The sequence below is a fragment of the Tamandua tetradactyla genome, chromosome 24, assembly GCF_023851605.1.
Source record: "Tamandua tetradactyla isolate mTamTet1 chromosome 24, mTamTet1.pri, whole genome shotgun sequence".
Lineage (NCBI taxonomy): Eukaryota > Metazoa > Chordata > Mammalia > Pilosa > Myrmecophagidae > Tamandua > Tamandua tetradactyla.
In genome coordinates, this window is record NC_135350.1 from 53382080 (window position 1) to 53410071 (window position 27992).

The 27992-nt window shown below is 39.1% G+C and overlaps 1 protein-coding gene across 1 annotated transcript in view; it reads left to right on the forward strand.

Moving 5' to 3' along the window:
* PPEF2 (protein phosphatase with EF-hand domain 2) overlaps nt 1–26446 on the forward strand; it is a 28139-nt gene extending 1693 nt beyond the window's left edge. The window contains exons 4-15 of the mRNA XM_077142807.1: nt 742–856; nt 1500–1546; nt 2262–2428; nt 3221–3257; nt 3344–3493; nt 7665–8054; nt 13114–13299; nt 14088–14230; nt 20791–20897; nt 22326–22489; nt 23126–23213; nt 26193–26446. Of these exons, the coding sequence (XP_076998922.1) occupies nt 742–856; nt 1500–1546; nt 2262–2428; nt 3221–3257; nt 3344–3493; nt 7665–8054; nt 13114–13299; nt 14088–14230; nt 20791–20897; nt 22326–22489; nt 23126–23213; nt 26193–26446 (1848 nt within the window). The remainder of the gene's footprint in view (nt 1–741; nt 857–1499; nt 1547–2261; nt 2429–3220; nt 3258–3343; nt 3494–7664; nt 8055–13113; nt 13300–14087; nt 14231–20790; nt 20898–22325; nt 22490–23125; nt 23214–26192) is intronic.
* Nucleotides 26447–27992: the final 1546 nt, after the last annotated feature.

The window sequence follows — 27992 nt, forward strand, 5'->3', positions numbered from 1 at the left end:
ATGTGCCATGTGGATATCTGAGGAAAGAGTGTTCCAGGCAGAGGGAACAAACAGAAATGCCCAGAGTCTTGAACTTGTCTGGCCTATGCAGGCCTGTGAGGCTGGAGAGGAGGGAATGAGGGGGAAAGTAGGAGGAGTTGGAGGCAGAGAAGTAAGGGATAGACTTGTCTTCTGAAGAGATCGGAGACATTGGACATTGAGCACAGGAATGACATAATCTGACTTGCTTTGTGAAACAATCGTTCTGACTGCTGTGTTAAGAACTGAGTGCAAGGGCTGAAGCAGGGAGACTAGTCCAGAGACAACTGCAAAGCCGGAGACAGCTCTCCCACCCCCAGTCCTCCACCCACATCCCCCTGCCCTAGTCAGAGGAAGATACTGAACTATGGGAGAAACTGGGATGATATTTCCCGGTAATGACAGCATCACTCAGCACAATCCATATACGTGCACTTATTTATACATCTCTGAGGCGATCAGAGTTAGTCTTCCCAAGCTAAAGGCAAGGAAGGGTTATATAAAGTGGATAGGAAAGAGGATGTTAGTTCATATTTGCAGGGAGGACAAGACGCTGCAACAAGGGCAGAAGGTGGGCGAACAAGCGAGTTTTCGGGTACAGGATCCCAGGAGCAGACACTTTCAGTCCTGGAGAACTGGGGTTATTAAGCAGTAAAGGTGAGGCCCATCTTCCCTCCCAAACATCATGCTTTGTTTTTCCCCTCACTCTTCCATCTTAAGTAGCAGCTCCATGCTCGCTATGTCCTGAATCTTCTGCATGAAACCAGGAAGCATCTGGAACAACTGCCAAACATCACTCGGGTGTCCACCTGTTACAGCGAGGAGATCACAGTGTGTGGTAAGAGCCCATCGAGATGGCTTTGTGTGCCATACACAAGCAAGAAAACTCTGCCTGGGGTGGGGGGAGTGGAGAAGTCGGGCTAGAGGCGGACATGGTGGCAGCCAGAGCAGGTGTAGATCACTCCTTCAAACTGATGGAATTTATGTATTTGCTCCACATTTTCTTAAAGGAGAGGATGTGTCAAGAAGTAGAACCATGAGGGGGGAGGGAGAGGCCCAATCTCTTCTTAAGTTTCCCAAAAAACTGACATTTGACTCCAAAGTCACATTCTCCATTCAGAAAAAAAAGCCCTGCAAATACTCAGAAAGACCCCTGTTAGAAGACATTTTATTTAGTTATTTTTTTTTCAACTGAGTTCCAGACTCTGCATTATTCAGTCCCATCTTCGTTGCGGTAAAAATATAGGCCATTGACTATTTACGATAATCATACAGAAAACAATATTGTGCTTCCTGATTTCAATATTTACAATCTCTGAAACAAGGGAAATTAATATTTATCTTTTTAACCTGGAAAAATAAGTAGCGATAAGTTTCTTAACTTTGTCAGATTTTTCTGGCTATTTCCCTTTTTTATAGCAAAAATTAGAAACAATGTTAGGGACCAATCAGAACTAATATTCTTTTTCTGTCTTTGTTAGGAGATTTACATGGCCAGCTGGATGATTTAATATTTATATTTTACAAGGTATGACTGTTTCTTCTTGCTCTGAAGCTTAATTTAGAAAGTTCAAATAAAGTATCGATTAGACAAATGCTTAAGAACAGCTTGGATTAAAAATATATATTATTGCAACCTATGTAGTAAATACATAATATAAAAGTCAGCACTGCTGACAGAATTTGAATGTTTGTTCCATATTTACTTACAGGAGAGGTCATTCAGTGAAGGAGAACCACGGAGGTGGAGGGCCCAGACTCTCCTTTATTTTCCCAAACAATTAATATTTGATCTCAAACTCAAGCTCTCCCTTCAGAACAAAAGCCCTGCAAATGACCAGACCCACCCCATTAATTTTTTTAAACTGTTAAACACATTCAAGATCTTACATTAATATGTAGAAGGAGTCATTATCAGCAACTGATTTTCTTTTTTCCAAATAAAGAAAATCTATATCATCAAAGCAACCATTTTCCATTGTAAAATGTTGTAGACCATAAAGCAAAATAAATAAAAATAATAATATTATTGCAATATTACTTTATACATACACCAGAAGGGAAACATAAGACCAATAGAGATTATTTCCATCTTTTAGTGATGTTTCATTGTGGAAGAGCCCCAGAAAACACAAAATTGGAGTTAGACCTGATGTGACTATCGGATGAGCAGTGGCTTTAACCTAGTCTCCTATTGCCTTCCTTCCTCTGATTCTCCCTTGGCTTGTTTCCTTGGCGAGAAGAATGGCCTCCCCTCACCAGAGCGCACTTATGTCTTCAATGGCGACTACGTGGATCGAGGCAAGGAGTCGGTAGAGATCTTGATGATTCTCTTTGCTTTCATGTTGGTTTACCCAAAAGAATGCCATCTCAACCGGGGAAACCATGAGGACCATATGGTGAATTTACGGTACAAACAAAAACATGCTATGTGGTTAATGCTTGTTTGTTGCAATTATAAGAATTTATTTCTGGAGAACGTCTCATTTGTTGTGGACTATTATTCTGCTGTAAAAAGGAATGGAGTCCTGATGCATGCTACAACATGGATCAACCCTGAAGACATCACATTGAGTAAAATAAGCCAGGCACAAAAAAGTCAAAAATGATATAATCTCACTTATATGAAATACCTATAAGAAGCAAATTTCATAGAGACAGATAGTAAATTACAAGTTACCAGAGGCCTGTAGGGAAATGATGAGGGTACGAGTGAGTTTTTGCTAAATGGGGGCAGAGTTCCGGTTTGAGGTGATGAAAATTTAGGGTAGAGAATATTGGTGATGGTAGCACAATATTGTGAATGTAGTTAGTACTACCGAATTGTACATTTAATAGAGTTTAAAATGAGAAATTCTGAGTTGTATATATGTTACTGCAATAAAAGTTTTAAAAATTTATCCGATATCCTACTATACCAATTAAAACATTTGTAAGTATTTTTATACACCCATAATCCTTATCATATAAATAATAAGGACTCACGAAAAAAAGTAGGAAATACAGATACGCAAAGGGAAGAAAATTTAAGTATCCCATAATTTCTCTACCCAAGAGATAATGTTATCATTATAAACATTTGGTGATTATTCAGTTTTCTATATACATAATAAAATATGCTTTTTAATAAAAATGTGATCATGCCATAACTCTTGTCACTAAAGTTATTTTAATATCTATTTGTGCTTCTAAATATGGCTAGATATGGCTTCACCAAGGAAGTGATGCATAAATATAAGGTATGCTGCTTTTTAAGTTTCCTTTAGTTCAGATAAGTTGAGTGAATGATTTGAAACTTAACATCTTGTTAATATCACTTTTTCAGACACATGGCAAGAAAATCCTAACAACACTGAGAGATGTTTTCTGTTGGCTTCCGTTGGCCACTCTGGTGGATGAGAAGGTCCTGATTCTTCATGGCGGTGTGTCAGATAGGACTGACCTGGAGCTTTTGGCTCAACTAGACAGGCACAAGGTATTGAGTGAGTAATGGAATAATGTAAAATTTACCATAATGCCCATTTTCACTCCCAACATAAGATCAATTTCATCTTGCATATTGACTGTGGTAGACTGACAATGACTGTTAAGAATGTGGAGAAAGATTAAGAATCCATAGCTAGCCTCAGGGGGACAGGAGTGTTGTGATCAATTAGTAATGTCTGCCATAGGGAGTGATAGCTAGTGCCATATATTTGCAATCTTTCACTTAGATCATTATAAAGATGACCATTCAATCACTGTCATGTGAAGAGCCTCTATTTCCCAAGTAATTCAGATCATCTTCAATTAAACTCAACAAATATGTAATCAGTACCTATTTTATATAGATGGAGTGTTGTTGGCAGATACAAAACTGAAGATCAATTTCAACTAAACTGAACTCATATGTATGTTCTGAGAACTTACAACGTACAAGGAAGGTGCAAAGGGAGATGCAAAGATGAATCAAAGATGGTATCTGTTCTAAAAAAACTTACAATAACTGATAACTGGGGCAGGAGAGGAGGGGACTCTGAGAGAAAATGTATTATACTTCAATATACATACTTTCATTTTGGAAGCAGAGACCTAGAAAGAAGAGATTCTATTTTCTTTTAGTCATAACTCTTACACTTGAATGACACCTTATAGCTCCAACTGCCCATCATACACAGAAATCTTTTCTACAATGCCCCCGATAATATTTGCCTAAGCAGTTCCAAAGACAGGGAACTCATTACTACTTCATCTTTGGGAAATTCTAACTGATAGAAAAGGCTGAGGTATATGAGACATAAATGAAAGCGCATGGCTTTAAGTCAGAGAGACTTGTGTTTGAATCATGAAATATACAGTTCTTGGCCAGTGTGGCAGTTTCATTCAAGTAAGATTTTCTTATCTAACAAGATATTGCCATCCCTTGGGTATCATGCCTATGCCCTTGTTTGCATGGCTCGAGATGGCTTACTACCACATCTGTGTTCCAATTAATAGGATATAGGGAGGAAGAGAATAAAAGCACTAATACCCTTTAAAGACACAATACAGAAGTTGCATACATCTCTCTACTCTCATCTCATTAGTCAGAATGTGATTATGTGGCTACATGTCACTAAAGGGGGGTCTTTTTTATAGTTGACCATGTGACCAGAACAAAAAGAGGGGTGTTTCCATTCTTATAAAAGAAAAGGGGTAAATAGATTTGGGGCATACAGGTATTCAAATATGGAAGTACTTTCTTTCATCCCTGAGTAGGTATGATGAGCTGTTAACCCTGGCCTATGAAGTCAGAAAGAAGTGGCTAAAAATTCTGGTTCTACCTCTTATAGTTTTATGACCTTGGATTCAGTTTTTAAATCTATATTATAAGAACATGAAAAACTATATCATAGAGGTGTTGTAAGGATTTAAATGAAAATATATGTGTGCATGCCTTATAAATTTTGTGCTCAATAAGTGGAAATTGTAATAATTAGATTTGGCTGGAGTGACAAAAAACTCCAATTAACAGTGGCTTAATGTTTACTTCTTTCACATATAAATAAAGTCAGGAGGCAAGCAGCCCAAGGCTGATACAGTGACTCCCAAAGTCATTAGGGACCCAGGCTCCTGCTCTCTTGACACACTCTCATGTTGTAACATAGTCTAAAACAGCTGCTTGGACTCCAGCCATCATGAGCATATTCTATCCCGCAGATATTAGAGAGAGTAGAGAGCCATGCACCTCTGTCTAAGGATGTTCAGTTGAACTTATCTATCTAACTGTACAATGATATCCAATTGACCAGAACTTAGTCATTATGTCCACACTTTGCTACAAGGGAGGTTGGCAGGTGCACGGGTGCTTCAGTGGTAGAATGCTCGCCTTGCATGCAGGAGACCTGGGTTTGATTCCCGGACCATGCACCCCCCCGCAGAAAAAGGGGGAGGTTGGCAAGTGTCGTCTTTATTCCAGGTAGTTATGTGCCCAAGCAAGAATTGGGGGCTCTGTTACTACGGAAAAAATTTACACAGATGTTAAGATAGTAACACTCTACCTTTGCCTGCCCCTTTGGCTCCCTCAATTTCTTTCTTCACACACATAGAACACGCTCATCCCTTCCCCAAGAGAGTCTGCTCTCAAGTCTCATCTAGTAATTGCATCCAGCCTACAGTCCAAGATTTCTAGACTCAAATCTTTTTTTGTCAGGTCTGGATATGGGTCCTTGAGGTCTAATGACGATTAAACAAATAATGCGTCTCTGCACACCCAAAATTAACGTTGGAAGAGGAAAAGGCTGACTCCTTGGCACATTTCCAGGTGCCCTCCCCAGAAATCCACTTTACAGACTCCCCTCTCCGCATCTCCACTCTCTCAATTCTTTCATATTCTTGAAGTGAGTAAGGTGCTCAAAAATCCTAAAACCTGTCCTCAGCATTTCCTTTGTCAATTCTGCATGTTGTCTGGTACCTCTTTTTTTTTTTTTTTTTTTTCTTTTTTACTTTCGCATCTATTGTAGCTTGGTGTTTCTCACAAACTTTCCGTTCAAACATTCTGTTCAGCCGTGTCTATGTCTGAAGGTAAAGATAGCAAAGCATAGTGGATCACATTGTCTTATAGGAAGAATCACATTTAACTATAGAAACATAATGGAGACAGGAACTTTGGAAAAGAGTATTGAGGCACAGTTTATGTTCTGTGGTTTAGCAGCAGACGAATCGCCCAGTTCCCGGTTTACAGAGATCTGGGGAGGGTTGATGTACTAATCTGTACAGTCCGGAGACCTCCTGGCGGAGGAGTACAGGGAAGCTTGGGCTCTGGATTCAGACTGTCTGGATTCCTTCCTGGCTCTGGACAATTCTGTGCCTCATTTCCTTATCTAAGGATTAAGCACTTCAATCACGTGAACTGCCTAAAGTGGTGCCTGAGATTTAAAAATGGCTCACTAAAAATTAACCATTATTTTCCTTAAAAATCAACGGTAAGGCTGCTCTCAGGAGCAAATAATAATGCCTGGTCCTCGTTATGAGTTGGCAATGAGGAGAGAAGGTGATCATTAGTTAATTTCTTGGCCTTTCACTCATTATACCCAGGGCGTAGGAGGTAATTAGCACCTGTCCTCTGTCAGAGGATAACCTCTATTCTATCCTATCTCTGCTGACGCATCCTTCAGGCTCTGCTGAGCCCCGCTGGGTGTCCTTTGTTCTTGCCCTATGGCAGTTCCCTCTGGACATGCTTTCTTGTATCAGAGCCCTAACCTTGCATAATCATTCTTTGATCATGCGCTTGTACAGAGTTTCCTTTATGAATCATATCGTCATGGTTGACATTCTTATGGAAGTCACATCCCTGTCTTCACTATAGCACTCAGGCACGCTGACCACACGCTGTCAATGCTGCAGCTGTGCCCTTGGCTGGACCCCTCTCTCTCGGCATCAGAATTCTTCCCACTGTGTCCTCTCCATTCTCCGCTGGTCTGGGGACCATGAAAACTCTGAGTATGTGGGAGGGACCATAATTGGCCTCCTTTGGCAAGCCTAGGATCTTCCAAAAGATGTGCTCCCTTCCCCTCCACTGTTCCTTCCTCAACAGGTGGGAAACTGGACTCAACTGGTGAGAAACTGGGATCAAATGCTACCTGCCCCACAGCAAGAGTCAAGTTTTTTCTATTCAAACATTTCTCAACCACAAGCTACATTTCTTCTCCTTTGCCTCAGAATCTATGGAGAAACAGAGTCGTTGTGCCAGGAAAACCAAAACAGGCTCTCTTTTCCCATCTCACCTAAAAATCCCTGGACTCATAGAGGGAAACATTGATCTCAAATGATCAGGGCTGGAAGACCAAGCCTTTTCATTTTCAAATTTGTCACAGATCTATACTTTTATAAAATAAATACGAATTGTGGGATAAATGAAATACAGACAAAATTGTGGCATACAAAATACAAGCCAATTAATCATGTCATGTACTTGAATGTTCTGGCAATATTAAATGGCTATCAAAGTTTCTAAAGACTTACCGTCAAATTTTGTACTTATCTTGCCACGAGTCAAGAGCAGTCGGTCCCCACCACTTGTCTGTGGACAATGGCGTGAGTCATGCCCCGCAGGATTCCCAAGTTGTATTTTTTTAAAAAGCCTACACTTTCATTCCAGCATCTGTATCTTTTCTGGATATCTTTAGATTGTCTCCACTATGAGATGGAAAACGAGAAAGGAGTGTCGTGCAAACCAGGCAGAGGACAGAGGCAAAGCCAACCAGACGAGCTCTCACGGGAGCCCCTCCCCCTGGTTTCTCCCTTCAAGCCGCTCTCTGCCCGCCTCGCCCCTGCCCCTGGGCTCTCAGGAGGCCCGCAGATCCGGGCGGTCCTCCAGCCTTGACTGCGGAGTCCCTCTTGACCGGAAAGAGATCTCCCGCCACGTGCGGCGTTCGGTGGATCTGGAACTGGAGAAGTGCCGGCAGCAGGCGGGCTTCCCAGTGATCCGGGAGAGAGAGGACCCGGTCCTCTCTGTGTTGGAAGCTGGCGCTGAGACCGGAGCGCAGCTGGCGCTGACGCAGGAAGAGTGGAAGCAGGTGAGCCTGTCCAGATGCTATTGCCTAGATTCTGGCTGCACCAGAAGGAATTGAGGGTTTTGAAACAAAACAACAGCAATTTTTTTCCTTCCATGTAAATCCAGGATATGTTTTGGGGTTCCTGTTTCTCTCTCTTTCCTGGGGTTAGAACACCTCAGAGAGATTTCCATATTTGCCTGACGCATTCATTTTAGAATTTTATGAAGCATGGAAAGATGTAGCTGAGGGGCTCTGTCACCTGAGAAAACTTGGTTTCGTGATCCAGCCTCACAGGGGAAAGAAGGTATGCCACAATGTATAGGAAGCTGTTGCACACTGTTTTCTGTGTGACCTTAAGATGACTGCTGTCCAAGCCCTCGATTTGGGGGCTTGCCCTAATCAAATTCCTGCAAAGGAGAAGCTAACCCTACTTAAAATTATGCCTCGGAGTCAACCCCAGAGAACCTCTTTCGTTGCTCAGATGTGGCCTCTCTCTCTAAGCCAACTGTGCAAATAAACTCACTGCCCTCCCTGCCACGTAGGGCGTGATTCCCAGGAGTGTACATCTGCCTAGCAACGTGGGACCTGATTCCCCGGGCTGAGCCTGGCCCTGGCATTGTGGGATTGAGAAAGCCTTCTTGACCAAAAGGGGGAAAAGAAAGGAAACAAAATAAAGTTTCAGCAGCTAAGAGATTTCAAACAGAGTGGAGAGGTCATTCTGGAGGTTATTCTTATGCACTATATAGCTATTCCTTTTTAGTTTTTAGTGTATTAGAATAATCAGAAGGAAATACCTGAAAATGCTTAACTGTAATCAAGTAGCCTTGATTCTTGATGATGTTTGTGTAGCTACGGCTTTTACGGTATGATCATGTGATTGTGAAAACCTTGTGATTGACACTCCCGTTATCCAGTGTATAGGCAGGTGAGTAAGAAAAGAAAGACAAAAAGTAAACAATAGAGGGCATTTATGAATATGGAATGTTTTGGGTATTCTTATTTATTTTTCTAGAGTAATGAAAGTGTTCTAAAATTGAAGTGATGAATGCACACCTACATGATGATACTGTGAGCTATTGATTGTATACTTTGGATGACTATGTCGTATGTGAGTATAGCTCAATAAAATTACATTTAAAAAAATATGGTTGCTGTCCCTCAAGGCCAAAAGGGCTACATCAGCAGCGTCCATTCTCTAGTATCAGGCAACTAAAAACTTTCCCCAGAGCCTCAGAACTGTGTCAGCAGGCCACCTCTTGCTGCAAGGGAGAGTGGGAAAGTGAGTATCTAGCTAGACACATTGCCACCCCAAACTCAGAGTTCTGTTAGCAAGGAAGAAGAAGGAGAATGGGTATTGAGTGGGCCCTAGCAGTGCTTGCCATAATTGGTTTCTACGGCAGCCATATGGAGGGTTCATTTCACTGAGTAGGGAGAGCCATTAAAATTACATTGAGTAGGGAGAGCAGTGGTCCCTGTGGGGGGAGACAAGGACAGTGTTCTTATTAATTGAACTATATGAACTTGCTATTATTCAACCATCTTTGATCTATAAAAGTGACAACTTTCACGTTTTTGTTCAACCAATAAAAAAGAGGAAAAAATTCAGAGTTACCTAAGAGCTCACATTAGCAGCGCTTGGTGATTGATTGGATGGAGGACTATGAGAGAGGAGAAGCCGCAGCTGACCCTGAGGCTAGGAACTTGGGAGAAATAGATAGTGAGTGTGGGTTATATTCTCTTTGAGTTATCAATCTGGGCTTCCACAACAATTTAGAATTTAAATTTAACAATGCAAGTCTCTCTTTTTGCAGATAATAATATACCAGTATTTATAAATCAAATGCAGCTTTTTTCCTTCAAAGAATATTTAGAAAGTATTGAGTGTCAACAACTGAAATATATCCAATTATTTCACCTGAGATGTATGAGAAGCTAGTGAATGACAGTCAGTAATTTTCTTGAGTAGTAACAATAAGGTAGAAGCATAATTACTGTGCATTTCAGTTTGCTAAAGCAGTCAGAAGGTAATATACAAGAAAGGGGTTGGCTTTTACAATGGGGGTTTATTAGCTTACAAATCTACAGTTTTTAAGACTGAGAAAATGTCCAAATTAGAGGCAAAAATAGAATGATACCTTCTCTGAAGAAAGGCTGCTAGCATTTGGTCACCTCTGTTACATGGAAGGCACATGACAGGCATCTACTGGCCCTTCTCTTCCAGGTTTCATTGCTGTTGGCTTCTGACTTCAGTGGCTTACTCTTTGAGCTTCTTTGGGATGTCTCTTAACTTCTCCAGGGCTTTTCTCCCCAAACTCCCTCTGGGGTTTTTCTGTCTTTTATCCTCTCACAAAGAACTCCGGTAAAGGATTAAGACTAACCTTGAATGGGCTGGTTCACATCTCAATTGAAACAACCTGATCAAAAGGTCCCACTATAACAGCACCCATCCCACAGGAATGGATTGAAAGAACATGGCCTTTTCTAGGGTAATCACAGCTTCAAACCACCACACTAGGAAAATTTCTGGGCTCTTCTGAAAATTCTTAAAAAGTTTTGAAATTACGTTAAGGAATAAAGTGTGTGATGCGTTTTCCCAGGACATCTTGCCCCTTGTGAATGCTGCCTGAGAATCTGTTCTGCCCACCCCCAGGATGGCTGCCTGCTCCTTGGGGCAAATGTGCACGAGCCTGGAATACTGGCACTGACTGAGGAGTACTGGCCATGATCAAAGATTCAGCTAGAGCAGCCCCCCTTTTATCTGTTTTACATATTGAACTTACACAAAAGATTTATTTTCAAGAAAGTGTTCTACCACTTAACAGAAAGGGAACAGAAGAAAAAGAGGGTAGGGAGGGGCAATGAGGAGGAATTGCATAAAAGGAACAAATTGCAGTTGCCAGTCATACTGCTCGAATATTATTCTGGGAAATGTGTCCAAACAACACATTTATGTTATGCAGATGCAGAAATGGAAGGACAATTGGGTTACATTAATGGTTTTCTTTTTGCTTTTGGACAGTCTTGGATCTCGGAGAACTTTATTCAGGACTCCCTTCAGTGCAAGGGACTGAAACCCTGATGAAGCTGGCTTAAGCAAACGAAAACAAAAACCAACAGAGATTTATTGGCTCATGTAACTGGAGCATCCAAGGGAAAGCCAGATTTAGATGGGCTGGATTCAGGGTCTTCATTGATGTATTCAGTCTTTCTCTGCTTCATAGTTCTGCTTTTCTTTGTGTTGACCCCGGGTTTACTGTCTTCAGATGGAGATTTTTTAGCAGCTTAAACCTTACTACTACAATTCAGCAACTGCAGTGGAAAAGAGCAGGCCTCTTTTCCAATTGTTTCAGCAAAAAATCTAGAAATGTACTTTCATTGGACTGGCTTGGGACATGTGCTCAACTTTGAACCACATAAAATGTCTGGGGTTTGAGAGAGACTCAGCCTTATTTGAAGGGCATAGATTGATAATGGAAGAGAGAGACTTCCTCAAAGAAAAATTGAGGTGCTGTTTTTGATAAGAATATGGAATGGATGCTAGATAGGCAAAAAAAAGATAAAAACCAAAACCCAACCACCAACAACAAAAAAACATGTTTATTACAGTGTTTAAACTGATGCTTAATCTCTAGTTATTCCAAACTCAAATTATTTAGACAAACAAACAGAAAACCTTTTAGGGTTAACATTTAGAAGGTAGCTCTGCACTCTCCTTCTAGCCTTATATTATGCTGCTGGGTTAGACATCAGTATGGGGGAGGTAATTTCTTTCCTAGACAAAAGGAAATTCCCTAGTATTTCAGCCACCCTAATCAGAGTAAGAGGGGTTTCTGCTGTCCAAAGATCTTTGGGGGACATCTGAAAGTAAAGAGAAAAAGAAGTATCAGGTGGTATGCAGGATTTGTAATGTCCTTGCGATTTGCTATATGGTAGTATGACTGATTTTACATGCAAATGAAATTAAAAATAGCAGTTATTTCAGTAAGAAAAACCCCACTTCTTTGTGCCTTTGTGAATATGGCCAGAGAGAAATGGAAAGCTGTGGGTTTGGCCTATAAAAGGAGTTTAGAAATATACTTGTTAACTTCATTATTTTCTTATAATCAAAGATGGACTATTAATTAGTAGCTAACACTTCTTCAGCATATACATTGTGCTAAGCACTTACTATGCACAAAAACCCTATGGGACACCATGATTATCTTGACTTTGCAGATGAGGAAACAGAAGCTTTAAGAAAAAATGACTTGCCCGAGATCACACCATTAGCCTGTGTCAAAGCTTGGAATCCAGTCATGTGTATAGAAATACTTTCATAATTATCATGTTTATCAGGGCTCATGGTTGCAAGCTACAGAAGCCCCAAGAAAAAAAAATGGGATTTATTGGTCCTTAGAGCTTGGAATGATAGTGGGGGTAGCTACAGAATTGGAAAGGGCTACTGGGACTGTATCAGAGTCTCAGTGCTGCCAGGACTAATCATTTGTGTCTCCTTATCTCTCCATCTCTCAACTCTATTTGTCTTTGTTTCTCTTTTTATGGTGATCTGTTTTTCCTTTCTGCAGACCAAATCCCTTCAGGTGATGGGGTCCCTAGACACTGAAGGCCTCACAGTTAGTCTGAAATGAAAGAATCTGCCTTCTACTTCCAATTGAGAAAATTCCAGGAAAGGGCTCTAATTGACTAGGTGTACTCCATTCCATGGACCATCACTGTGTTCACAGGATCCATTATGCAGTAGGGTTGGCCCAGCCTGGATCATGCATCCACTCTTATAATGGCCATGAGTGAGTGTACTCATGTGTGCACATAAGCATATGTAATGCATTAAGCTGTTGGTTTTATTACAGAAATATAAACTAGATATATATCTATCAATTGTGTGCCAGAGAGAGATAAATAAAAAATTCTGGAATTTCAGGAGTCCAAAATATGAATAAATATCAAATATTGATTGCATAGCAGTGTATTCAATTAATTTTACCAAATACTCTCTTTCTTTTCATATTTTTATAAGAGTGACTCTAACTGAATGTCTGTCTAGTTATTTGGAGAGAAAGCCATCTCTTGCTTTTTCCAGGTTGTAGATATTCTGTGGAGTGATCCCATGGCTCAAGAGGGCTGTACGGCCAACACTGTTCGAGGAGGAGGCTGTTATTTTGGGCCTAATGTGACAGAACAATTGCTACAGAAATACAACCTGCAATTCCTGATCCGCTCACATGAGTGCAAACCTGAAGGCTATGAATTCTGCCACAATCGCAAGGTCTGTGCAGCACAAGCGTGATCCATGGAGGTCTTCCCGAGCCTGGATGAGCTAAGGCTCTTGGTTTCTGACAATCACACCTCATATCTGTTATCTGTTTGCTCAGAGCTGGGTCCTTTACAACTCTTTGTCCTTCACTTTTATAGTCTCTTTAAAACCCCAAATTTAATGGAGGCCACCACTCATCAATAGCCTGATAGGGAGGCAAGAGATGGATATGGTCCCATATCATGGATGGAAATATGGGGACTGGTGTTTGCCCTGCCTCCTCTCTATTTGTTGAGTCATCTTGCTCTCTGTTGTATGTCTCAAATGACACTACAGAGTAATAGGATTTCTGTGTTGTTCCTACTCAAGGATTCAGGTTTTGTTTCCTCAGGATCACATAAATGCCCTGACTAATCTTTGGGTATTGCCAAATCCTACACTATTTGCCCAGCCTTTATTTGGCTCATTTGTTATGGCCTCCCAATTTATCAGACCCAGCTTGCCTCTAAGTTGAACTAAATTAAGCCTTTTCTATTACATCTAGTATATTTGTCCTTGGGATAAAAATGTGCAGAAAATAAATTGTGGGTATGTCCTATCAGAATTCAGGTTTCTATTATTTGACTCATAGATGTTTTCACAACTCCTGCTCTACTAGCATTAATGACTTTTTAAAAATGATCCAAAGATGAGTACAAGTGGGGAATAGCAGTCTCTGAAGTTTGGTTAGGCTACATAGGATTGAAGATGGAGAAGTTTTCAGTGAATGTGAATGCCTGTGTCTCTTGTGTTTTCATTAGGTGTTAACCATCTTCTCTGCCTCCAACTACTATGAAGTTGGAAGTAACAGAGGGGCCTATGTCAAGCTGGGTCCAGCCCTGAGCCCCCATATCGTGCAGTATCAAGCTAACAAGGCAACCCACATGCTAACCATGAGGCAAAGGCAAGACTTTACACTTCGTGATTTTTAGAAAAACAGAATTATACTGTTTGACCTTTGAAGAGCCATGTCATTACATTTAACCAAATCTTAAGTGAGAATTCAGAATTTAGCTATATCAATGTTAAGGTTTAGAATAGACATGACAGCAGGGGACCCTTCATTCCATGCACTCTAAAGAATTCTTCATGTACACATCATTAATAGAAGCCACAGATTTGTTTCCTGCAGAAATTATTCTCCATGGGTGCATCTTGGGTTTGGCAAAGACCATATACCAGGTCATTTAGTCTTTCCAGAGTTACTCTTCTGTTTTCCCATATCTTTAAAGGGTTTGTGTTATCTCCTAAGCATAGCCTAAAGTTCTATCACTATCTGAAGATTTGGCGGCTGGATTTCAGTATGTACATTTAATAAAGTCCCTTCCTTCATGAAAAGGAAGTATGTAATATTGCTTAAATGGTATCTGTTGAGAAGACTCTGACTTCTGACCTAAGTAGAGCACTTACCACGTACTATACATTTTTACAAAGAGCTTATTTATATGTTGTCTCACAATAAATCTATGGAATAAATATTGTTATCAATTTCAGTTTGTAGGTGAGACCATCAAGGCATAGAGGTTAAGTTGGCTAGCCCATGGTCACACAGCTAATGAGTGGTGAAGGCAGTTCTTGATATAGGCAGTCTCATTTCAAGACCCACACACTTGATGACTGTATAGTACTACCTCCCACAGAGGAGAAGGCCTCAGAGTTTATAAGTTACATATACAGATATGGATTTAGGGCTGCTAAAGAAGCTTCTTTACTTATTCAGCCTAACTAAATTAGAAATCAAAACAAATAGACAAAGTTAGCATACATCTACTTGATAAAGAATATATTAATACTTAGCATTTACCTTGTTTAAGTGCTGTAAAAATGTTATTATTTTAAATCATTCTTGAAGACAGGACAGCCTCACCTGAAAAAGAGAAGCATTATGTGAAAATTTAAAGTCACCAAATGATAGTCAACCTACTGTGCAACAGAGTCTCCTTAGTGACACTTTATAGAGATATTAGCCCTGTGAGCCTCACCTAAGCCCTACCAAATTAAAATCTCCAGGGGTGGGTCCCAGGAACTGGGAATGCCATGATTGCATACAGTTGCGTGTTGTCACTACAAAATGCATCATTGTAGGGAATCCTTTAGATAATGTTTTCTTTTTTTTTGTTTTGAACTTTTATTTTTAAATACTTTCAAACTTTTAGGACAGTTACAAAATAATACAAACCTCATAAGAGAATTCCAACATACCCCTCACCCCCACCCCCATACCCAGATCCATCAATTTTAACATTTTCCATATCATTCTGTCATCTGTCTGTATATCTATCTACTATTTATCAGTCCCTCTTCTGAGCACAAGTATAGTTTGTATACATCATGCTCCATGAGTATATACTACTGCCATGTCCATTTCCTAAGAAGGATATTCACTTATGTAACCACTTACTGTGCAGGTATCAAGTTCAAGAAACTTAGCATTGATCTAAGGCTTATAGTCTATATTCCAATTTTTCATACGTCCCAAAAATGTCCCATTGAGCCTTTTCTCCTCTCTTGCTAGATCCCATTCATGATATGGATTGTATTTAATTGTCATTGTCTCTTTAGTTACACTTTCTTTAATTGTGGAAACATACATACAGCAAGAACTTGCCCAGCTCTACCATTTCCAAGCATATAACTCAATGGGATTAATCACTGTTGTGGTACCCTTACCACTTTCCATTACTGAAAACTTCCCCTATCCCCAAACAGAAACCACATACCCACTATGCAGTGTTGTCCCATTCCCTGTGATGCCACCCCTGGCCGCCTGTACTTCTAATTTCTGTCTCTATGAGCTTGCATATTCTCTGATACTTTCTTTATAATTTCCATGAAGCTTTAATTTGATATTCTAAAACCGTAACAATCTCATTTGCTTTGATACCGACTTAATTTCAATAGTATACGCAAACTGTGTTCCCTACCTCTCCATCCACTCTTTATGTAGTTCTTGTCACAAATTAGGTATTTATAAATAATGAGTCCAAGTCCATTGGGTCATCATTACACGTAAGGCATTTGTCTTTTAGATCCCCTAGGAAGTAAAAAGTTGAATTACAAACCGAAAATACAACAGTACTGACATTTGTATTTACGCATGTTGTTAAGCTTACTAGAGATCTTTATTTCTTCATGTAGCTTCAATCTATTGTCTAGTGTCCTTTCTTTTCAACCTGCAGAATTCTGTTTAGCATGTCCTCTACAACTGGTCTAGTGGTCTTGAGCTTCCTTAGCTTTTGTTTATCTGGGAATATCTTAATCTCTTCCTCATTTTTGAAAGACGGTTTTGCTGGATATGGAATTCCTCATTGGCAGTTTTTTGCTTTCCCACTTTAAATAGATCATCTTACTGCAGCCTTGTATCCTTGGTTTCCAATAAGAAATTAGCACTTAATCTTGTTGAGGCTCCCTTGTATCGCACATTTCTTCTTTTTTGAGGTTTTCAGAATTCTCTATCTTCGGCATTGACAATTTGATTCTAATGTGTCTAATAGTTGGGGTCTATTTGGGTTTATCCTGTTCGGAGTTCATTGCGCACCTTGGATGTGTGTATTCTTGTCTTTAGTTAAATTTGGGAAGATGTCAGCCATCATTTCTTCGAATATTCTCTGTGCTCTTCCTTACACAGGTCAGTCTGTAACAACTGTGGAAGACTTTTTCTTTTTCTCTTCCTTCTTTTTTTAGCTCTTCTTCTGGAATTGCCACAATCCCACAAATGCATCCATTGGCACACTTCATAATATCACACAGGTGTCTTATGTTCTGCTCATTTGTCTTCATTCTTTCTGTTTCAGTATGTTTCAGTATGCTCCTCATACTGAATGATTTCAATTGTCTTATCTTCAAGTTCAGTCTTCTGCCAGCTGCTTCTGAACTCCTCTAGAGAATTTTTAATTTCTGTTATTGTGGTCCTCAGCTCTGTTTGATTCCTTTTCATAATATCCATCTTTCTATTGATGTTTTTTCGTGTTCATCTTTCATTTTCCTGACTTCCTTTAGCTCTTTTTCTATATTTTTCATTAGAATTTTGAGTATATTTAGAACCATTGTTATGCTGTTTTATTAGATATAGTCACACACCATGCAAACCATATGATGTATACAATCGTTGGCTCACAGTATCATCACAAAATTGTGCACACAACCCCATGTAGAACAATTTTTTAAAAAGTCTTTGTCTGGAATGTCCCAGGTCTGATCCTCCTCATTGATGGTTTCTAATGATTTAATCTTCTCCTTTGCCTGGGCCATTACTTCCTGTTTCTTTGCATGTTTTGTAATCTTTTGTTGAAACCTGTATATTTTGATATTTTAGTGCATTATCACTGTAATTTAGACTCTCAGGTGCCTGTTCCTAAAGCTTGTATCCAGAGAGTATGACAAGGCTTTCCTTGATTGCCAGGAGCTAAAAAAAAGGAGGAGGAGAAGAGAAAGAAACACCTTTCACAGTCCTTACAGATTGACTTGTGCAAGTGCTCTCCTTCAGGGCTTATTCGTACAATGAGTTAAGAGCATAGTTCAAGGCCAAAGCACAGGGGACTCCATGATCCTTTCTACCCATTTATTTAATCTTGGGAATGTTGCAGGTGGCCTTAGGAATTCTCCTGCTTTTGAATGTTTCCTCCTCCTGAGAAGGTAGTTTCCTCATAGTCTGGAACACTGCACTGTTTATCCTACAGCCTAGAATCCCTTGCCCCAGGCAGTCACAGCCTGGTTGCTCTCCCACAGTTTCTTAGGAGAGGTCCATGAGCTGCTGTCTAAATTCATGGCAAGTTCAGGGACAGCAAGTCCCTCAGACCACCACCAGACAGATTGGGTCAGACGAACATGTTCCCTATGTGTGTGCAAGGGTTACTCTTCTCCCTCTGGAACCAGGACCAGGGACTCACACTGTGAGTGCAGGCTGGCTCCCTGCCAAGGGCGGGGTCAGCCAGGGGACCTGAAGATCCTACCACTTTTAAGTAGCTTTTTCTTTATTTGGCACTTGTCCCTTGTCCTGTTGCTGCAGTCCTTTAACTGTTTTTTGTTTGTTTGTTTGTTTGTTTTGAGCTTTGAGAAAGACATTTCTGCCAGTTCTGTCTGGTTGTTCAAAGCCTCTGTGGGGTATGGAGTCCTGAAGTATCTCATTCTGTCATCTTCATGGGGGTGGGCGGTGTGGGAAGAACGAACACCCTAGATAGTGTGTCTTAATAAGATAATTAAAGAGCACTCAGCTCTTCGAAATAGTCATTGATTGCATTAAATCAAGTACAATATCACCTAATTTACCCAGATGTCACCTCTACAAAACCTTCAACTGTTTGGCCACAATGGAGAATTTAGAAAAAAAGCAAGGGGGAAAGGTAGATGATGTCTCTGAGCAGTCACAATTCAAGTGGTGTCTCAGTTTCCATAAACTAAAGATCTCAGGTTTTCCTTAGAAGAACCTCATGCAGAATCCATTTACTTTTGGTTTAAATCCACTTCTCAATGGTTCCAGCTTTCTGGGTCTAGCTGTCAAGATTTGATTCTTGGCCTCACCCTTCATTTAGGTGTGTGACCTTGGACTTATTACACACTCTCTCTGTAACGTATAATAATTGTACCTACCTCAGTGGGTGTTGGAGGATTAATAAGATAACCAGTGTAGACCTCTGCATTTACTAAATGCTCAATGTGTGTTTCTTGACATGGGGACGGAGAGCATTGTACATCTGGAGGCATTGCCACACTACAGCCCTGCATGGTAGTTTACCAGAAAAAGTTTACATGGTTTGCCAAATCAGTAGTTCTGAAACTTTGAGGCGGGGGGTGGGGGGTTCATAGGTTCTGATAAACCACAAACTCTCCACAGAAAAGGCAGATACTCACATACCTCTGAGATTTGGAATGAGTTTCAAGTGGTTTACATTTTTCTAGGGATCTCTGGAGCCCAGATTAAAGACTGTTAAGCTGAACTTTAAACCTGCATGGAAGATTTTCATCAAATGATTAAAGTGCCTTTTTTTTTTAACCATTAGTTCTTGAAAAGATGGATTATCTGGCCATTAGTTACAGAATGGCTGGTTCTTCAATGAGAAATACACTTGCCTTTTATCTCTTCTTTCATTCTTATTCATTCAACTTCAGATATTTATTTAGCACTTGTTTGGGGCCAAGTGCTGTACCCAGAATTATTGTATTGACTCAATGAGATTGAAGTTATTTTGTTATTCATAAGTCTTGCCTTGTGAGTGTTTACGATAGTAAATCATAAGGAAAGTATGTTGATGATAGATACCCTTACTGAATGCTTTCTATGTAGAAGACAGTCTTCTAAGTGTTTCATATGAATTTACCCATTTAATCTTCACAACAGTCCAATAAATAGGTGCCATTATTATCCTCATTTTACCAAAGGAGAAACTGAAATACAATGCAGTTAGTTGACTTGCCCACAAAAGTGGTCATTCTTCAAAGTCTCAGCTCTAACTGCTATCCTGTACTAGGAAGGACAGCAGTATTCTCCAAACTAATCTTATTTTTATACACTAGAGAAAAGTGGGGGAGTGAAGGGTGAAATGAGAGATGGAGCTCTTCCCTCAAAAACCAAGCTTTTGCAAGGTTGAGATGTTATGAAAGAGAAAAGAGAAGCCTAGTAAAAATCCATCACTATTCACCACATTAGGTTGTATATATGGTAATGGAATAAAAATCATGGAACTGTACTACAAAGTGAACCCTAAGCTATACTGAATAGTACAACCATAAAAATATGCCCTCATCAATTGTAAAAAAATGTACCACACGAAGGTAAGGTGTTAATAATAGGGCGGTATATGGGAATCTTGTATTTTTGCATGATTTTTCTGTAAACAGAACTTCTCTAATAAAAAATGACAATACATCCAAATAACAACATTTTTAAGCCTTAAGAAGAATAAGCTAGATCTTTGTATACAGCATGGAAAGAAACTATATAATATGCATACAAAAAAATATCTGTATCTGAAGCCTTATGCTCAGCTGATGCAATTTTGCCCTGTAGGGGACATTTGGCAATGTCTGGAGACATTTTTGGTTGTTAAAATGAGGAAGGATAAGCCATACACAAAAAGAAAAATATTGTTTGTTCTCATATGAAATACCTAGAGGAAGTAAATTTCTAGGGACAGATAGTGGACTATAGTTTACTGGGGGAACGGAAGTTAGTTATTACTTAATGGGTGGAGAGTTTCTCTTTGAGGTAATGAAAAAATTGTGGTAATGGATATTGGTGAGGGTAGTATAATATTGTGAAGGTAATTAATATAACTGAGGTGTATGTATGAAAGTAGTTAAAACGGGAAGTTTTGAATTGTCTATAGGTTACTATAATAAAAGTTTTTTTAAAAAAGGCTATCCATGTGTGGCTTTATCCTAATACTCAAAAATATAAAAAAGAAATCCATCATTATTTCTTCTGTTCTAACTTTAAAATATCTTCCTTTCCATCTCCTGTCTCAGGATTAGCAGAGTAGAAGAGTCAGCTCTAAAAGCTCTGCGAGAAAAGTTATTTGCTCATTCCTCAGATCTTCTTGGTGAATTTAAGAAACATGATACAGTTAAAACTGGTAAGATTAACCAAGTAAAAGACTCACAGAAGAAAGCTAGCCAAAAAATCTCTCTCACAGTAGTTAGCAAATAAATATTTGTTGAATGGCTGAATGACCATAAGACCCCTTTGACTGTTTCTCCCATTTTATTCACCTAATGTCCCATCTCCCTTTTCAAAATTCTGAGCTTTTAACAGATTATGAATGTGGCCAAATATAGATGGAGATGATGGTGAAAAGAAATGAAGTCAAAGGAATGATGACACGTCCAGAATGAAGAGAAAAGCAAAGGGGGATGAGAGGGTATACGTGTCCATCAGAGGACTGAGGCATCTTACTGCATTTCTCCCTATTGATAGAGCTAGGCATCTTTACCTATCTTTGTTGGATATTTGTTCTCCTCATCTGTGAATTCCTTCATTATATACTATTCTCATTTGGGGGATGGTTGTCATTTTCCTGTCATACTGTGGGAGCTGTATAAGTTGAGAATATTTACCATTGCAAATATTTTCTCCAAATATATTATTTTTATTATTCACCTTGTGACTTCAATTATAAAATCAACATTTTTTTCTTTCTGAAAAAAACAAGTGTACACCAAAAGAGCAACTGGTTTGGCTTGTTGTTGTTAACTACGTGCTCATCTGTTCTATATTCTGTTCAGCTATGTAAGCGAGAAATTTTGTCTTTGTTCAGTTCAATGGAATGTCTAATGATCATTAGTAAAAATATAGCCCTATTAAAAAGTAGGTCTGAGGTTTATAAAATCATTGCAATATCTTTTTAAATTTTAATGCAATTTTATTGATATATATTATATATTCACGTACCATGTAATCAACCAAAATGTACAATCAGTGGTTCATAGTATCATCATAAAGCTGTGCATTCATCATCACAATAGCCATTTTCCATTTTTTTTGTATAAAATAACATATATGCAAAAACAGTAAATTTCAAAGCACACCGCAAAAATTAGTTGTAAAACAGATTTCAGATTTTAGTATGGTTACAATTCCACAATTGTTAGGGTATTTTTCTAAACAACCAAGGCTGTATATACAGTGTATAATATTTCATGATATATTTTTAAAGCTTAGCAGATTTCTAGACGGCTTGCCAGATTTAACAAATAAAAATATAGAACTTGAACTTAAGTTGACAACAAGCAATTCTTTAGTATAAGTATGTCCCATGCAATAAATGGGGCACGCTTATACTTCATTGGCTGTCTGAAATTCAAATTTAACTGGACACCCTATATCTATCTGGCAACTCTAGTTTCCAGGCGAGCTCTTCCACAACCAACAAAAGTAGTGACAGTGCTCAATATTTCTATCACCTACAGATAGTGAGAAGAATGTCAGGATAACAATGTACATATTGTTGGACAAGAAACTAGATTTACAGGTGACATGTCAACAAGTTAAGTCTTTCCTGTAGGTTTAATCAACCTGAGTGACTGGGCAACGGCTGTGGAGTCCGTGTTGCATCTAGGACTGCCCTGGCGGATGCTGAGGCCACAGCTGGTGAGCAGCTCAACAGATAACATGCTGGAGTACGAGTCCTGGCTGGAGGATTTGGCCAAAGAACAACTGAGCCGTGAGGTAACAGTGTGATAATGGTGAATCGGAGCATGTTGTGGACTGTGAAGTCCTTTAGGAGAAATTTAAATTAAAAAAAAACCAAATATTGGGTACCCCCAGAAAGGGTAGGGGAGAAAAGTAAACAACTATTTGTTATGTTTCTATGTATCAGACTTCGTGCTAAGTGATTTACATGTATTTGCCTTAGTTAATCCTCAAAAACACCACAAAACCTACAACTTCTATGACTAAATAAACAAACCCATTAAACAACAACAACTCATCACAAGAGTTAGGCATTTCAAAACTATTACTCTATGAGGGGCTGTGGTCAAGTAACCTGCCTGTGATCTTGTAGCTGCTAAATTGTAGAACTGGTACTCAGATCCATGCCTGCTCAACCTCAAGGCCCATTTTCTTTCCTTGACACCATGCTGCCTCTCCCATTTAAAAAGAAAGAGCATTTATTCAGTAAATACTTATTAAATGTGTGATGTGGGCAAGGCCTTGGGCTAGGTATTTCCTCAGTCATTAGATTATTTGGCAGGATGAAGAGAAGAGGTGGTAGTAAAATGATTTTTTTCAAGAGTGTGTTATTGTCCTATGAAGATCAGCCTAATTCTAAGATTAAGAAGGAAAATGAGTTTTTTCTTGCAGAACATACAGTCAAGTTTGCTGGAAGTGCTGTACCGAAACCGTTCCAACCTGGAGACCATATTTAGGATCATAGATAGTGATCATTCAGGTAAAAGCGCTCATGGGCCTATCACTTCTGATACTTCATACCCTTTAGTCTGCTCCCTGATTATTTAGCTTTCCACTTGAACATTTTGGAAGTCAAGTGAGAATATAGTAGCAATGCTTATAAATGGCAGAAACTAGAAAGTACTGAGCAATACAAAGTAATCCATGTAAGAGAGGGTTGGAGCAGAGAAGAAAAGACATATTGAATCAGAGCTTCTGGACTCCTCTTACAGAAAGAATAATGAAAAGGAGACCTGGTATCCCTTATGGGTCTATCAGAGATAGCAACAACACAACGAAGAGTGCCCAGAACAGAAATGCTTTTGCAATCTCTCTCTCAAAAGCTTTTGCTAAAACTTATTTTGAAATAATTGTAGATTCACAGGAAGTTACAAAAAAATGTACAGGGAAATCCTGAGTACCCTTTCGCCTATTTCCCTGAATGGTCCAAAGTCTTTTTACGTTTTTTTGTTTTTTTAGTGTTATAACTGTTTTTTTAAATTGAGGTGTAATTAACATACCATATAATTCACCCTTTTAAAATGTGCAATTCAGTGGGTTTTATTGTATTCACAAGATTGTGCAACCATCATCACTATCTAATTCATTTTCATCACCCCAAAGAGAGACTTCGCAGTCACTCCCCGTTCTTCCCTCCACTCACATCTTCTGTTTGTATAAATTTGCTTATTGTGGACATTTCATATAAATGCATCAACTAATATATAGCCTTTGGTGTCTGTCTTCTTTCACTTAGCATAGTGTTTTCAAGGTTCATCCATGTTGTAAACATGCAACAATACTTCAGTTCTTTTTAAAGCTGAGTAATATTCCATTGTAAGAATATACTACAATTTGCATATCCATTCATAAGTTGAATGGATATGCAAATTGTAGTATATTCTTACTACAATTGTATTTCCACAATACAAGTTTTTTGGTGAACATATGTTTTCAGTTCTCTTGGGTATATACCCAGCATTGTAATTGCTCAGTCATATGGTTAAACAAATGCATGTTTAAATTTTTGAGGAACCGCCAGACTGTTTTCCACAACTGCTGCATCAGTTTACATTCCCACTGGCAACATACGAGCATTCCAGTTTCTCCACATTCTCACCAACACTTGTTGTTTTCCACTTTTTTTTATTATAGTCATTTTGTGAGTATAAAGTATCTCATTGTGGCTTTGATTTACATCTACCTAATGACTAATGCTGTTGAGTATCTTTCATGTGCTTATAGGCCATTTGTATATCTTCTTTGGCGAAATGCCTGTTCATATTCTTGGTCCCTTTTTTCTAGTTTATGAAAGAACATTCTTATATTTGTTAGCCCATTTTTAAATTGGGTTTTGTTGTTATTGTTGTTGTTGTTGTTGAATTGTAAAAGTTCTTTATATATTCTGAATACCAGACCCTTATCAAATTTTTTAATATGATTTGCAAAGATTTTCTCCCATTCTATGGGTGATCTTTTCACTTTCTTGATAGTGTCCTTAGAAGCATAAAAGTTTTTGATTTTTAAAAATTAATTGTATATAATTTATTTACTTAAAACCAGTAAAATGTTAATTTTTGACCAGTGCATGCCAAATTTTAATATTTTTCTTGAAATCAGCCTCAAGCATTTATAAATTAATTTGTTATTAGAGAAGATGTAGATGTACAGTCATGCAGATAATACAGAGTTCTCCTACTATTCCCCACCATTATTAATACCTTGCATTAGTATGGTACTTTGTTATGATTGATGGAAGAATTTTATTATAATTGTACTATTAACTATAGTTCAAATTTTATATTGCAGTTTACTATTTATATTTAACAGTCCTAAGAGTTATTTAAAAAAATTTTATTCTAGTAGCATATATACAACCTAAAACTTTCCCCTTTTAGCTACATTCAAATATTCAATTCAGTGGTGTCAATTATATTCATAATGCTGTGCTACCACTACCAAACTTTTCCATCACCCCAAACAGGAATTTTATACCAATTGTGTTTTTTAAAGCGGCATTTTCTTGACTCTATACTCACCTGGTTATTGCAACACTTTCGCTGTTTTCCCAAGTTTTGAGGAAGATGGCTTTGCCAGTTTTGCTAGTTGTTCAGAGATTGTGGGGGAAACACACCCTGGAATGTCTTATACCACTATCTTATTTGACCATAAACCAAAGGTCTCAAAAGTTTTTAATTTCAGTGAAGTCTGATTTATCTGTTTTTTCTTTGGTTGCATATGCTTTTAGTGTCACATCTAGGAAACTGTTGCCTAATGCAAGCCCATGAAGATTTACACCTATGTATTCTTCTAAGCATTTTATAGCTTTAGCTCTTACATTTAGGTCTTTGATCCATTTTAAGTTATTTTTTATATATAGTGTGAGACAAGGGTCCACTTCCATTCACATACAAATAACTGTATATATGTGAATATACAGTTGTCCCCACTCCATTTTTTGAAAGGACTAATCTATCCTCATTAAATGGTCTTGGCATTCTTATGAAAAATTAATTGACCAATAGATGTATGGGTTCAATGGCTTTTTAAATGCAGAATAAAGTGGTACATGTTTAAGATGGTTTTAGTGGCCCTGTTGACATTTTGGGCTGGATAATTCTTTGCTGTAGGGCCTACCCTGTGCATTGTAGTATGGTTAGCAAAATTCCTGGCCTTTACCTACGAGATGCCAGTAGCATTCCCCAAGTCATGATGATCAAAACTGTCCCCAGATATTGCCAAATATCCTCCTGGGGTGAGAGATGCAAAATCACTCCCGTTGAGAACAACTGGTGATCCTGTGGTTTATGTGATCCCCTTGGGAGTTTACATGAGATACTGGGAAATCTATGGAGTTTCTTATTGGTCTTGGGTATCTGTCTGGTTGACAGTAAGCAACAGGCTACCTCGCCAGAATGTGAGGGGAAATGAATGTTGCAAACCACACTGACTCACTGAAGTGACTCCTGTCTCTGGTAAGGGCTCATCTCACTGGACGAGTTCAGGCAGACGTGGAAGCTGTTCGGTTCTCACATGAGCGGTGACATCCCAGATGAGTGCATTTGTGACCTTGCCCGGAGCATAGACTTCAACAAGGATGGCCACATCGACATCAACGAGTTCCTGGAGGCCTTCCGCCTTGTGGAGCAATCCTGCCCGGAGGGCGACTCCTCGGACTGTCCACAGGCCACTGACACGGGTGACAGTGGCTGCAGCAGGCCAGCCCCACACTAATAACAGCCTGACTTTTGTGGCCCAGGGGCCCTCACAACTAATGCTGAGCTTGTCACTGGAATATCCCCCACATCCCCATGAATTTGTGGAACTTACTGCTGAGAAATTGCCTGAGAGTATGAATCTTAGTCACCCCTTGGGGGGTCATGTGTGTGTGTAAATATATAGGTGCCCCAGCTCCGTCTCAGAATTTCCGTAGGGTAGAATCCAAGTTTAACTATTTTTAATGAAGAAGCCCATGCCAGTTAAGAACCACTGATATTTCAACCCCCTTATTGTTTTCCTTTAATACCTTTTACTTATTGTTTTAAAAATGTCATATTGATAAAGGAAATTTATAAAAGATTGTATATTCCCATGAACCAAACATATAGATTGTTTTCATTGTGAACTTTTTCTTACCTGTTATAACGAAAGTTTATATCATTTTATGTTCTGCTTTTTTATAGTCACATTTAATTGTAAACACTTTCCCATGTTAAATAGTCTTAACAAGTATTAATTTAATGCCTGAATGATTTTCTTTCAAGTGGATACACTATAATTTATTCAGTTATTCTCCAATTGTTAAACATGTATATTGTTTCCAATTTTTTCATTTTTATAACTAATTCTGTGGTCAATAACTGTACATATTGCTTGTTAAAAAAATCTTGAATTAAACATTTCCTTAGGATAAAATCCCAGGAATGGAATTACTTTGTCAAACATCTTAATACTGGATACATATTGTCAGATTGCTTATTGGGACTGAGCATCCCAGTTTCACCATAAGCTCACTAGCATTGAATGTGAGCATTTCTAATCTTTTGCTAAATTGAACAATGGTGCTTTCATGGCATTTAAAAAAAAATTTTATTGTTAAATATAACATGAATATAAAGAAAAGCAATGATTTTCAAAGTATATTTCAACACATAGACACAGAACAGATTCCAGAGTTTGCCATGGGCTACCATTCCATCATTCCAGACCCTTCCCTCTAGCCACTCCAAAACACTGGAGGCTACAAGAAATTTTTTTTTCTTTTTTGTGAAAAAAAAAAAAACGTATACACAAAAAAAGCAACAAATTTCAAAGCACGCCACAACTATTAGCCGTAGAACAGATTCCCGAGTCTGGCATGGGCCACAATTCCACAACCCCAGGTGTCTCCCTCTAGGGGCTCCAAGATGCAGGAGACCCAAAGAAACATCAATACAATGATTCAGCAATCACACTTATCCGCCAAACGCCACCCTCTCTGTACAACTCCAACATCACCCCTGATCTCTCTACCACTCCCAGGGGCACTTGGGCTATGCCCACTCCACCACCACCCCGAACCCCCCATGCAGGAAGGGGCTGCTGAGAACAAGGGACAGGGGGATGGAGCCAGTCGACACTCAGGAGATGCTGGCCCCCCTGCATCTCAGGACCCACCTGGTCCAGGGACCCATCTGGAGGTCACAGGCTCCCTGAAAGTTACCCCAGTACATGGAAGCCCTGCAGAATCCCATATAATGCCCTAGGTGTTCTTCAGCATTGGCAGGAATGGCCCAGGCCA